Raw genomic sequence first — 12,690 nt, 5'->3', positions numbered from 1 at the left:
AAGTAAACTCTGCCTCTTAGAGATAGTTACTAGATACTATACAAACATAAAAATGTAAAACAGGAAGAGTTTAAAATAGCTCAAAGAAGATGAGTACTTTTACTTCATTTTACATGTTCCTGTATGGTTTAAATTTTTATTACATATTCATATACCTGTGTATATCTATGGAAGATGGTCTGGAAAGCCATCCACTAAAATGTTAACTGTGATTATGTACACCTAGAAAGTACAAGTAGAAGGTAGAAGAAAAAGAGCATTTCCTGGACACACTACTCTGTAGTGCTCTATCTATCTATCTATCTATCTATGGATTTATAGTAAGCATATATTTCTTTTATAATAAAACCATAAACTATTAATATCTCATAAATACAATGTAAGGATTAAGATTTAAAAAGTCATTAAAAAATACTGAGCTATTTAAATATTACCTCATTTTTTGTTTAGCTTTTTCAAAAGTTTCCAAATTTTGAAGAACATGCCTTTCTGGCCACTCCAGAGGATTGGTTTCCACTAGACTTGAAGAAATAGGTTCCACTGGATTGGAATCTGAAGAGAAATATGCAAGTACTGAAAGGTATATAACATACTGAATTTTGCTATATAAAAATGTATGTAGATACATACATACATCATGTGTGTGTGTGCACATGTGCATGTGTATAAAGGCAAATTGGATTAATTGTACAATACTTACCTCAGGCATTTATTAAGGATATCTCTGATGGCCTGAACTGTGCAAAATACCATAGAAAAGTTTTTTGGAAATGAAAAAAAAAAATCAGTATTAAGCTTTATTTTACTATCTCCTCATAATAAAAGTTACGAGCTAGAATTCAGAAGATGAATTAGCACTGCAAAAACTCATATGGAATGAAAGCATAACTTTGTTATTTTTGTGAAATTAGTTCTAAATGAAAAGGAGACAACTCTGTGGAGAATATACTGGCTATATTATGTCATTTCCATACTACAAAGAGGAATTATCACCAGTATCCTGAGAAATTCATATCTTTAAAAGAGATTACCGGGGCTTCCCTGGTGGCGCAGTGGTTGAGAATCTGCCTGCCAATGCAGGGGACATGGGTTCGAGCCCTGGTCTGGGAAGATCCCACATGCCGCGGAGCAACTAGGCCCGTGAGCCACAACTACTGAGCCTGCGCGTCTGGAGCCTGTGCTCCGCAACAAGAGAGGCCGTGACAGTGAGAGGCCCGCGCACCGCGATGAAGAGTGGCCGCCACTCGCCGCAACTAGAGAAAGCCCTCGCACAGAAACGAAGACCCAACACAGCCAAAAATAAATAAATAAATAAAACCCCCAAAAACCTCAAACTGTACATTAAAAAAAAAAAAGAGATTACCGGACTTCCCTTGTGGCGCAGTGGTTAAGAATCCGCCTGCCAATGCAGGGAACACAGGTTCGAGCCCTGGTCCAGGAAGATCCCACATGCTGCAGAGCAACTAAGCCCGTGCGCCACAACTACTGAGCCTGCGCTCTAGAGCCCGTGTGCCACAACTACTGAGCCTGTGCTCTTGAGCCCGCGAGCCACAACTACTGAGCCCACGTGCCACAACTACTGAAGCCCGTGTGCCTAGAGACTGTGCTCCGCAACAAGAGAAGCCACCGCAATGAGAAGCCCGCGCACCGCAATGAAGAGTAGCCCCGCTAGCTGCAACTAGAGAAAGCCTGTGCACAGCAACGAAAATCAAACGCAGCCAAAAAATAAATAATTAAATAAATAAATTTATATTAAAAAAAAGTGAGAATCTTTTAAAAAAAAAAAAAGATTACCTCATTCTCAAAAGTACAGTAATACCATAAATAACTTATGGTGTTTGCAGGTAAAGGTTACTTTAAAAATAATTCTCACTTATGTATTAGTGTAAGATGCCTTAACATACACATTTTCAAGTAAATTGCTAACGTTAAATGTTATTTTACTACTAATAAAATATTATATGTAAGGGTGTGCTTATCTTTCCAGCCAGTACGCTGCAATGAACTAACACTGAGATTGTTGATAACACTGCAATTCTCATCAAAAACATACAGGGACACCTTCCAATCTCATTATAAATTATGAGTACATCCCAACTGTTTTAACACTGGCAAAATTACTAACTGTACTACTTTTTGGATTCCAAAACTATCTGGTGTTTTAAATTGTTTGAACTATTACACACTAATAAACTAACTGAAAATTACTGGACATGAGCTATTTGACTAACCATCAACCCTGACAAAAATACCCATTTTATACTTTGGGGTCTTACAAAGTGATAATGATCTGGTAAGAAATTTTTGAACAAAAAAGAAAAAAATTAATCATAAATGAAAACAGAAGCCAACTGCATACTATTTTACCTTTACTTATTAAACTATTTAGTCAAATAGCTTAAAATATTTTTAATGCCTATACTGGACTGCCCCAACCAAACACCATCCAAATATAGCACTTCCCATTTCTTAATAAGGGTGGTGAAATACTAGTTTATAGAATAATGAGCTTTATGATGAAATAATCTACTTTATAATGTTGGCATGGCTTTTCAAAAAAAGTATAAAGAAAAAAATCATTAGCAGTTCTGAACAGTTACAGGCTGTGTTCACAAAAGAATACAAGCCATGTTAAATGAAAGTTAACATTAATTATTCCTAAGTATTACAATATAATTAATTATTAACTTTGACTATACAATCTACATAAATATAAGTGACACAGGCTAAATACTAAGGAATGGATAGGCAAACATTCATATGTATCATGTCTTTTGGGGAATAACTTAATATAATTCTTACAATAAAATGAAATACAATATTTTATTTATGTGGCAAGCAGGACACTGGGCCATGCTGACAACCAAAAAGCACAAAAGGAGCCTCTGAGAAACCAAATACACTGCTTCATTTTATTTATTTATTTTAATTTATTTTTAAAAAATATTTATTTATTTGGCTGCCCTGGGTCTTAGTTGCAGCATGCGGGATCTTTATTTGCTGCATGCAAACTCTTAGTTGTGGCATGTGGGATCTAGTTCCCTGACCTGGGATTGAACCCAGGCCCCCTGCATTGGGAGCACAGAGTCTTAGCCACTGGACCACTGGGGAAGTCCTACCGCTTCATTTTTAAAACAGTGTTTTACTTTACAGGAGAAACAAAGAAACGGAAGTGATACAAAAGGGAAGTAAGGACTCAAAACTGCCCTACAAAATCACAAATCACAGCAAACAAAAAGGAAAGTAACATTTCAGATAACAGTATGTGGCTAATGAATACAGGCCATGATGGCCTTGCATATCAACATATGAATGAATCACCAAAAAAAGGTTGTAACTGGTAGATTGTGTTTATTAATAAGGCAAGAATTATAAACAGATACTAGAAGATTCTTATTAAAGTGTTTGAAATAAGAGAATTGTGATCTTATAGCATTATCTAGAAAAGTCATTTACGCAGTGTTTATGTGCCCCAACAGCCTCAGGTAAAGGACATTGTTTTTTCAGTTCAGATATCACATTTGGCATTATGAAAGTCTTTAGCAAGTTATGGCAATGAGTAAATAAAATGGTATGCTGACTCTCATTTGTTACACGTGCTAGAGTTTTCACAAAAAAGAAAAAAAAGAAAAAAGAAAAAAAAAAAACAGGTCAATAACCCTAACAGTTGCTAATAACTCCTAGCGTGCGTGGTTGAGAATAATGGGTCAGAATATGAAATATAATTGGCCTTGCTGCTTCTTTTGCTGTAATTTGCATGTAGGTGTACAGTTGACCCTCTGTATCCACGAGTTCCGCATCCACAGATTCAAGCAACCGTGGATAAAAAATATTTGGGCGAAAAAAAATTCCAGAAAGTTCCAAAAAGCAAAACTTGAATTTGGTGTGTGCTGGCAACTATTTACATGGCATTTACATTGTATTTATAACTATTTACATTGTATTAGGTATTATAAGTGATCTAGAGATGATTTAAAGGACAGGAGTAAGGCAGAGAGCTGGGATTCAGCCTCGTTAGTATTGCTCCAGAGCCCATGCTGTAACCAAGAAGCCATGCTCTCTCACTTACTGAACATATCTTGCACTTACAAGTAACCTTATACTGTCTCCAACATCTTTCCGATTACTACGTACTATTTAACTTTGGTACTGATATTAACAATAGTGATAATGAAAATACAAACAACAGGTAACAATTTTTTGGCACTGATTGTGTTCTAAGTGTTTTACATGTATCAACTCAGTTAATCCTCATAATAACCCTAGTAACTGGGTAATATTATCATCCCCATTTGAAACATGAGGAAACAGAGATATGGAGAGGTTAAATAACCTGCCCAAAGATATACAGCTAACAAGTGACAAAGCTGAGATTTAAACGCTGGCACTGTATCTCCAGAAGCCTGGGCCCTTAAACACGGCACTAGATGCTGTATTTATATTTTGTTTTCCAAACAGATCATAAGCCTGTAGAAAGCCAAAGACCCAAATTTTTACTTCTTTGTGTGCCTTCATGGCATCAAACAGAAAAGGCACTCAACAAACATTATTATTAACTTGATTCTTTGGCCATTTTCTTATTAATGTACAAATAAAAATGATTCTCACAGAATAAAAACAAAAAAATTATCCTGTACTTTTAAAATGCCAGGCAATCTTCAAATGCTTCTTTGTTAGATCTTGAAAAGCTTCACTCTATTCAAATTCATCACAAGAATGGAAACCAGGAAAATAGAAAGAAATGCAAGTTAATATAGAAATTATTTCCTGCTCCCTCAGTATTAGTTTGGTACTGTTCCTGCTATAATAAATGGCAAATGTTGAGCATCTTATTATATGTAGTTTTAACTATATTAAATTTACTGAGTAGGTTCTACTTTTTTTATCTTATGAAAACATAGCTTAATAGAAATCCATCCATTCTAGTAGCTTAGTAACAGTTGTAAGAGGAATCACCTTAAAGTGTTTCTCCCTCTGCTCAGAAACAATTATACTGAACATGCTTAAGGAAAGAAATTATCAGAGAATTTCTACTGTTTAAATGATGAAAAACACAGCTTATTATATATACATACATACTTGTATATACAAATATATATCACTATTAAAATTTATGATAGATTTTTATTTGATTGATACATTTTATTAGTTTTAATAATAAATAACCATCATAAATGTCACATACAAAAAAGAATTCATGTTTAAAGTAACAGAAAACTTACCATTTAACATATTGGAGGTGTTGTCTGTCTTTATTAGACTTGTTTTAGGGATAATAGCATCAAAATGATCGAAAAAGCATTCCCTTGTGAGTATTAATAGACTTTTGAGTTCATCCCCAGAAAGTACTTCCGGCTGCTTTGCTAACTTTCTCCTTTCTGTAAGGCAACAAATCAATATGATTAACAATATAACTGTCATTTTAAAGCCTCTCAAGCTCATCTACTAGTCTTTTATGGGAAATATTTTCAAAAGTAAAACAAATGAATCTCTCCAGCAAATCAACATTCCTGGGTAGGCCTGTTTTCAATTTAGTCCCATTTGAAGGTAACAGTAGAATTTCCAGTTATGTGAGATAAACAGAAATAGAGTAACTTGTTAACACTAACAGGTGACCAACGGTAAAGGCAGGTTTACAGAAGTTTTCAGGAATACACTGCAGAGCATGAAGAACAGCCTTATGTTGGTGTTTATGTGAAAATAAAACCTGTAAGACTTTCAGTTAAATGTGGTGGTTTGGCCATTTCCATCTATTTCTTCTCCCACCCAAAACTTAAAATCACAACAGAGGAATAAAAGAGGACAGCAAAAGAAGAAACAATAAATAGTGACAGTTTTCAACAAATTTTGGAAGATAATGGTGGAGTGGTAACTGAGAGTTTGCAGAGCAGAGGAAGGGTTAACTTGGGTGCCTGCAGAGGTATCAGGAAGGTCCTGAGCTAAAACAAGACTAGACACACATGGACGTATCTAGCCTCCAGCCCTCAAGCCAGATGACTCTGCTCTTTTTTGGGTAGAAACAGAAAAGGAGGAGTCTCAGACTGCAGAGTGTCAGGAACATTAAAAGGTGGTACTGATGCTGGAGTTACAACTAAGAGATTAAATAAGAGTGTATGTCCTGAAAGGTCAGACTCCAACCCTGGGGCCAGAAAGCTAGCAGCTACAAATGCCCCACTGAAAAGATTAAAGGATTCTCCTTTTCAAAAACTGAATGCCCCCAGAGAAAAGAGCTTGATACTGACATTACAGTGGAATTAAGGATAGAAGCTCACAATCAAAATGTTGAATAGCTACTCCACCACTCTTGAAGCTTGCCAGATATTACACTAGAGTGAGACATATAAAATTTCCCACTTAGGACAGACAGAAAAAAAATCACTAGACATCTAAAGAAAGGTACTGAGGGGAGAAGGGACTCTGCATTTCCATGGTCTCATGTTTAGACGTGTAAGGACTTTGATTCAGTAATGCTTCCGGCTCCCCTTTTCCTCCCATCACTCACTGAGCTAGTCTGGAGAAGAAACTAGGCACATTCTTATTAAACCTTTCCTCTCTAACTTTCATCTGAGCTAGCAAGTTCTTAGGATACATACTCTCTGCAATGCAGGGAGGGCCCTGCCCGGTCAGGGTTGATCTGCAGGAGCCCCGCTCTGGCTGTCATTCAGGGGCTAAATTCAATTCAGGGTATATGTAGCAGAAAACCCACCATAGATCTAAAAAGTCATATCCTTCAATTCAGTAATTTATCTGTAATTTATCTCCATCAGTGTGTTTCTTAAGTTTATTTCTCAGTTGGTTCCAAATTTGGGAGAGGAAACAGGTATTATTTACTAGGCCCCTCCAAGCTAAAAAAAAAAGTCCAGGATGAAAAGGAGAGGCTAAAGCAAGCAAAAAGAAAAACGGAGCCCAGCAGAAATAAAAACATTCCGGGGAACAAAAGAAAGCTTGCCATAATTTATACCCTCGTCAAAATAAGAGAAGATACTATACTCATGAAACAAGTACAGGATGCTCTGATAAAGGAAGTCAATGAACAAGAAAATATTTTTTAAAATTAAGCACGTGAGAGCTCAAATTTTTAAAAGCTGCAAGACATCCCCCAGAAACTAGAACAAAGAGATAATAATATGGAAACAGGAAGGAAAAGCAGGCACTCTGTCCAAAAAAGGCTGACATATAACTAATTAGAGTTCTAGAAAGAAAAAAGAAAATGGGAGAAAAAATTATTACAGAGATAAAAGTTTTCAGACTTAAGAACGTGAATCTTCTGTTGATATGGCTCATTTATATATCATTCTAAATGTTCATATCTAAATATCTATACATCTATATCTAGATATAGTATGGAGGTTCCTTAGAAAACTAAAAATAGAGTTATCATATGATCTAGCAATCCCACTCCTGGGCATATATTCAGAGGAAAACAATTTGAAAAGACACATAGACCCCAATGTTCATTGCAGCACTATTACAATAGCCAGGACATGGAATCAACCTGAATGTCCATCAACAGAGGAATGGATAAAGAAGATGTGGTACATATACAATGGAATATTACTCAGCCATAAAAAGGAACGAAATTGGGTTATCTGTAGAGACATGGATGGACCTAGAGACTGTCATACAGAATGAAGTAAGTCAGAAAGAGAAAAACAAATATCGTATTTTAATGCATACATGTGGAATCTGAAAAAATTGGTATAGACAATCTTATTTACAAGCAGAAATAGTGACACAGACGAAGAGAACAAACGTATGGATACCAAGGGGGAAGTGTGGGGGGATGAATTGGGAGATTGGGATTGACATATATACACTATTGATACTATGTATAAAACAGATAACTAATGAGAACCTACTGTACAGCACAGGGAACTCTACTCAATGTTCTGTGGTGACCTAAATGAGAAAGAAATCCAAAAAAGAGGGTATATATGTATACATATAGCTGATTCACTTTGCTGTACAGTATAAACTAACACAACATTGTAAAGCAACTATACTACAATAAAAAATATAAACAAATAAATAAAAATTAGATACAAGTTTTAAGAATAAAATTAATAAAAATAAATTATTCTAAAACATTAAACCCTAACAGAAATTTTACTTGATTTTTGTGTTATTTTAAAAAACAGAGTACCTCATTAATGTGAGTAAATTTTCATGCAAATTTTTCCAGTTGCTTGTTCTGATTCAGTATACTCAGATAAATATTGGGGGAGATAAGAATAAGTTTACTCCATGTCTTATTGATAATTTTGAAAAAAATTTTGAACAACTTTTTGTTTTCCAGCAAAGACTACAATCTGTATTGATACTGAAATGTTAATTTTTTTCCCAAAGAAAACTGTTCCTATTATATCAGTTTTCACCATGTATAAATTAACTGTATCGAATTAAGTACTTTTATATTTATATTCACTTCTTTGAAAATCACTGAAATAGACACTAAGATAGTCTTACATTGGAAACTTCATTTTGTTGTCATTCTCCTCTGTCTTTAGAGATACATGAAATCTGAACTGTGAAGGGTAAGGAAGAGAGGTGAAGATGAAAGAGAGGGGAGATGTTGAAGGAACTTAGTTTAAAGAGCTGCCAGATGCTTATGGCAAAGAATCAAAGCCTAAAGAGGGGTTTAGCAGGGCTAGAACAAAGTCAAGAAGTAAATAACACTAAGCTAGCAGATGTTAGAAATAAATAAAGGAGTTTTATCCACAAAAATACTAGTATTTCAGCATTTTTTTCTTTTTTTTTCTTTTTAATTGAAGTATAATTGATTTACACTGTTGTGTTAGTTTCAGGTGTACAACAAAGTGATTCAGATATATATATATATATATATTCTTTTTCAGATTCTTTTCCATTATAGGTTATTACAAGGTACTGAATATAGTTCCCTGTGCTCTACAGCAGGGCCTTGTTGTTTACCTGTTTTATGTAGCATAGTCTATATTTGCTAACCCACGCTCCTAACTTATCCACCCCCCACTGCCTCCACCTCCCGCCCCACGGTCTTCTTTGGTAACCAACCGTAAGTTTGTCTTTCTGTTTTGGAAATAAGTTCATTTGTATCATTCTTTTAGATTCCACATGTAAGTGATATCATAAGGTATTTATCTTTCCCTGTCTGACTTAACTTCACTTAGTGTGATAATCTCTAGGTCCATCCATATTGCTGCAAATGGCGTTATTTCATTCTTTTTTATTGTTGAGTAATATTCCACATTCTCTTTATCCATTCATCTGCTGATGGACATTTAGGTTGCTTCCATGTCTTGGCTATTGTATACAGTGCTGCTATGAACGTTAGGGTACATGTATCTTTTTTTTTTTTTTCTTATTCTAGTAAAATAGCTTTACAGTGTTGTGTTAGTTTCTGCTGTACAACGAAGTGAATCAGTTATATGTATACCTATATCCCCTCCCTCTTGGACCTCCCTCCCGCCCTTCAGTTTCCACCTTTTCCAGATATATGCTCAAGAGTCAGATTGCTGGATCATATGGTAACTTTATTTTTACTTTTTTTCCCTTGGGTTAATATGTAGTACCTTTTATTGAAACTAATTTGCCTTTCCTAATTATATTTTCCTTGAGCTAATATTATTTCCATAGTTAAAAAAAAGTGGTTCAAGGAGTTTAAGACTACACAATTACCTTTGTACAATTGAAAAAGTAGATAATTCTTACATGAATAATCAAGACCAAGTATTCTAAAATTATTTTCCATTGAATAAAACAAAATACTGAATCCAAGGTATTTTTTAAATGCTTTTAAAGAAAAGAGTGATATTCCTCATTTTATAATGTATCTACTTAATAATCATTTTTTCTATATGCAACTAATGAGGCCTCACAATTTGAATTAGTTTCTTAGAAATTCTATATCAATTAGCTTAAAATAAGTCCATATTAGGTACTAATGAACGATTATTTATAAAAACAATGTTAAGACTGATAACCAAGTTAACATATAGTAATAGAGGAAAAACCTTAAATAACGACCCTTAAAAAAGTGTCAGTTTCTTGAATAAAGAAAAATCCATAATGCCAGCTTCACTCAGTATGTGAAATGTGCTTAGTTATGATTAAAGTCTAAGAATCAATGCTCACGTTAACATACTAATTTCTCTAGATTTGTATTTTCTTCTACTTGCAGTCTCTATCCTCCTGTATAGCCAAAAAGATATAAAGAGAAATTTTGTAAAAATGACCAAATTAACCAGAATAATAAAACTTAGGTATCTTTTCTAGCATACAGTTAAAAATAATGAGAAACAAAATTTTCCTGGACAAATATTATAAATGTTAAAAGCAAGGTACAATAGCAATATACTGAATCTGGTGGGAAAAAGGTTACAGACCTTTTCTACCCTACATCACCTCTATCAAGAATAGCTTTCCAGGGACTTCCCTGGTGGTGCAGTGGTTAAGACTCCACACTCCCAATGCAGGGGGCCCAGGTTCGATCCCTGGCCGGGCAACTAGATTCCCGCATGCATGCCGCAACTAAGAGTCCACATGCCACAACTAAGGAGCCTGCATGCTGCAACTAAGGAGCCTACGTGTTGCAACTAAGGAACCCACGTGCCACAACTAAGGAGCCGGCAAGCCGCAACTAAGGAGCCCACCTGCTGCAACTAAGACCCAGTGTAACCAAAATAAATAAATAAATAAAATTTTTTTTAAAGTGAATCTTTTTTTTTTAAAAAAAGAATAGTTCTACAAATGAATATCACATCTAAAAGACAAAGTGTATAAGAAAAAGTGACAAAATAACAATGCCTTAGGTCTGAACAAGTCAATATTCCTATACCAGAATCAAATGCACAAATCATTACTTACTCAGACATTCTTTCAAAGCCAAAGCCTGAACATTAGCCAACTGTTTCTCTCTCTGTATAAGCTGCTCCCCAGAGAAATTTGGAAGTGACAAGAGGTCAAGAGGAAAGCCTGAAAAACAGAAAAAAGTCAGTATTAAAGATGATTTGTAACAAAAATTAATATTCAGTTCTCAAGAAATGTGTTATAACATAATTAAAAGTCAATTACTCATCTTTCTTGACCTTGCATATTTCAAAGTAAATAATAATAATTGAGCAGCAGAAAATAAGTGTACTAAATTATTTTGCATTTTAAACTTTGACCTACTTCTTAAATTGAGAGAATTTAGGTAGCAGAATAGAATTCCTTCCACCACCTTTTCTTCTACCTGCTTGGCTATTGAAACTCTTACACAAAACACAGACAGAGTATGGGAGCTGGTCTCCAAAGATGGCCTCCCAGTGAATCACACTTCCTGCCACTCATTCGCCGCGCAGTCCTTCCACAGTGAATCTAGGTTGGTCTCACGTAACTAATAAGGTGTGGCAAAAGTGACAATGAATGGCTAGGTCACAGGAAGCCTTATAGTTTCTTAGAACAACTGCTCTAAGAGCAGTTGGCAACCATAGAAGAAATCAGACTCCTCAGAGACCACGATGCTGTGAGGAAGCCCATGCTGGCCAGGAGGGCAGGACACGTGAAGAGGAAGTCAGCTCGCATCTGTTCCAGCCATCCTAACCCAGGCACCACGCATGTGGGTAAAGAGCCATCTTACACACCGAGCCCTGTTAAGTCTTCAAAATGATTGAAGCCCCAGCTGTGTGTGACCGCAGTCATATGTGGGTCTTCAAAACAGAAACATCCAGCTGAGCCCAGTCAACCTACAGGACTATGAGACATTACAGTAAATCGTCATCATTAAGCTGCATTTGGGGTAGGTTTGTCATACAGTGATAGGTAACCGAGGCGGGGAGCTTGGAGAGAAAAAAAAAAAAAGAATAGCAATAAAATAGAACGAGACGCTTGAGAGAAAGTAAGCAAAAATAAGAAATAAATTCTAGAAAAATAATACGTGTTTAAAGTGGAAAACACTAAAAATTTTCCTATTTGGAATTGAAGTCTGACCTACTAAATTTTACTAAGTATAATGTATAAGGGATTAATTCTCTGCACTCTAAACTGTCCAAATATGTTATAAAATATTTAAAATAAAAGTAAATTTACTGAAAGTGAAATGGAGTTTGGAGACAATGAGTTCATTAAAAGTTAAGTATGTATACAAAGAAATGTAAAAATGTTTTGTTTTCCACCTAAAGTTAACACTTACTCAGTTTGGTTTCTTCTGTCTTTGCTTTCATCTTTCCATGAATTAAACTGAGTGCAAATGAGCCATTGATCTGGTTGGCTGAGTGAATCAATGTGGCTTTACACTTTCTGTTGCCATTACCTTGTAACAAGAGATAATAGCTAGAACTCTCTCCTTTCACTTCAACATCTGGAACTAAACAAAAACAATTATTTTGTTAAGTATGTGAAAATTCAGCAGGCAACATGGCAGAATCATACATTTGATCCATAGGATATAATGACATGTCGATGTTATTTCAAAACAAGGTGTTACCCAATACATTTGGGGCAGTAGTTGTTCATTTAACTGAGGAAGCTGTTAAAGCAGAGAATCAAAACAAAAATGATACTCACAAAGCATATACACTTTACTTTAAATTAAAACTATGTGTACTCATTCATTAACTTTTGATGTGGCTCATTAGCATTCCATTGTGTCTTTCCTATATATCCACACCCGTAAGGTATCAACTACTATTTCCAGCTTCTCTTTCTTTAAAGTGGAATAAACTGACCCCT

General features: G+C 35.2%; 1 protein-coding gene across 5 annotated transcripts in view; it reads right to left on the bottom strand.

The window, feature by feature from the left end:
* Positions 1–12,690, bottom strand: part of MTBP (MDM2 binding protein) — an 80,914-nt gene that overhangs the window by 37,273 nt on the left and 30,951 nt on the right. For all 5 annotated transcript variants that reach the window (XM_068525836.1, XM_068525834.1, XM_068525837.1 and 2 more), the window contains exons 12-15: positions 12,152–12,325; positions 10,846–10,953; positions 5,223–5,378; positions 435–552 (exon numbers count right to left, since the gene is read on the bottom strand). In XM_068525836.1, coding sequence (XP_068381937.1) covers positions 435–552; positions 5,223–5,378; positions 10,846–10,953; positions 12,152–12,325 — 556 coding nt within the window. The remainder of the gene's footprint in view (positions 1–434; positions 553–5,222; positions 5,379–10,845; positions 10,954–12,151; positions 12,326–12,690) is intronic.

Source organism: Eschrichtius robustus, chromosome 17, assembly GCF_028021215.1.
Source record: "Eschrichtius robustus isolate mEscRob2 chromosome 17, mEscRob2.pri, whole genome shotgun sequence".
NCBI classification, from domain to species: Eukaryota; Metazoa; Chordata; class Mammalia; order Artiodactyla; family Eschrichtiidae; genus Eschrichtius; species Eschrichtius robustus.
This window is presented reverse-complemented; position numbering and strand designations above follow the sequence as displayed.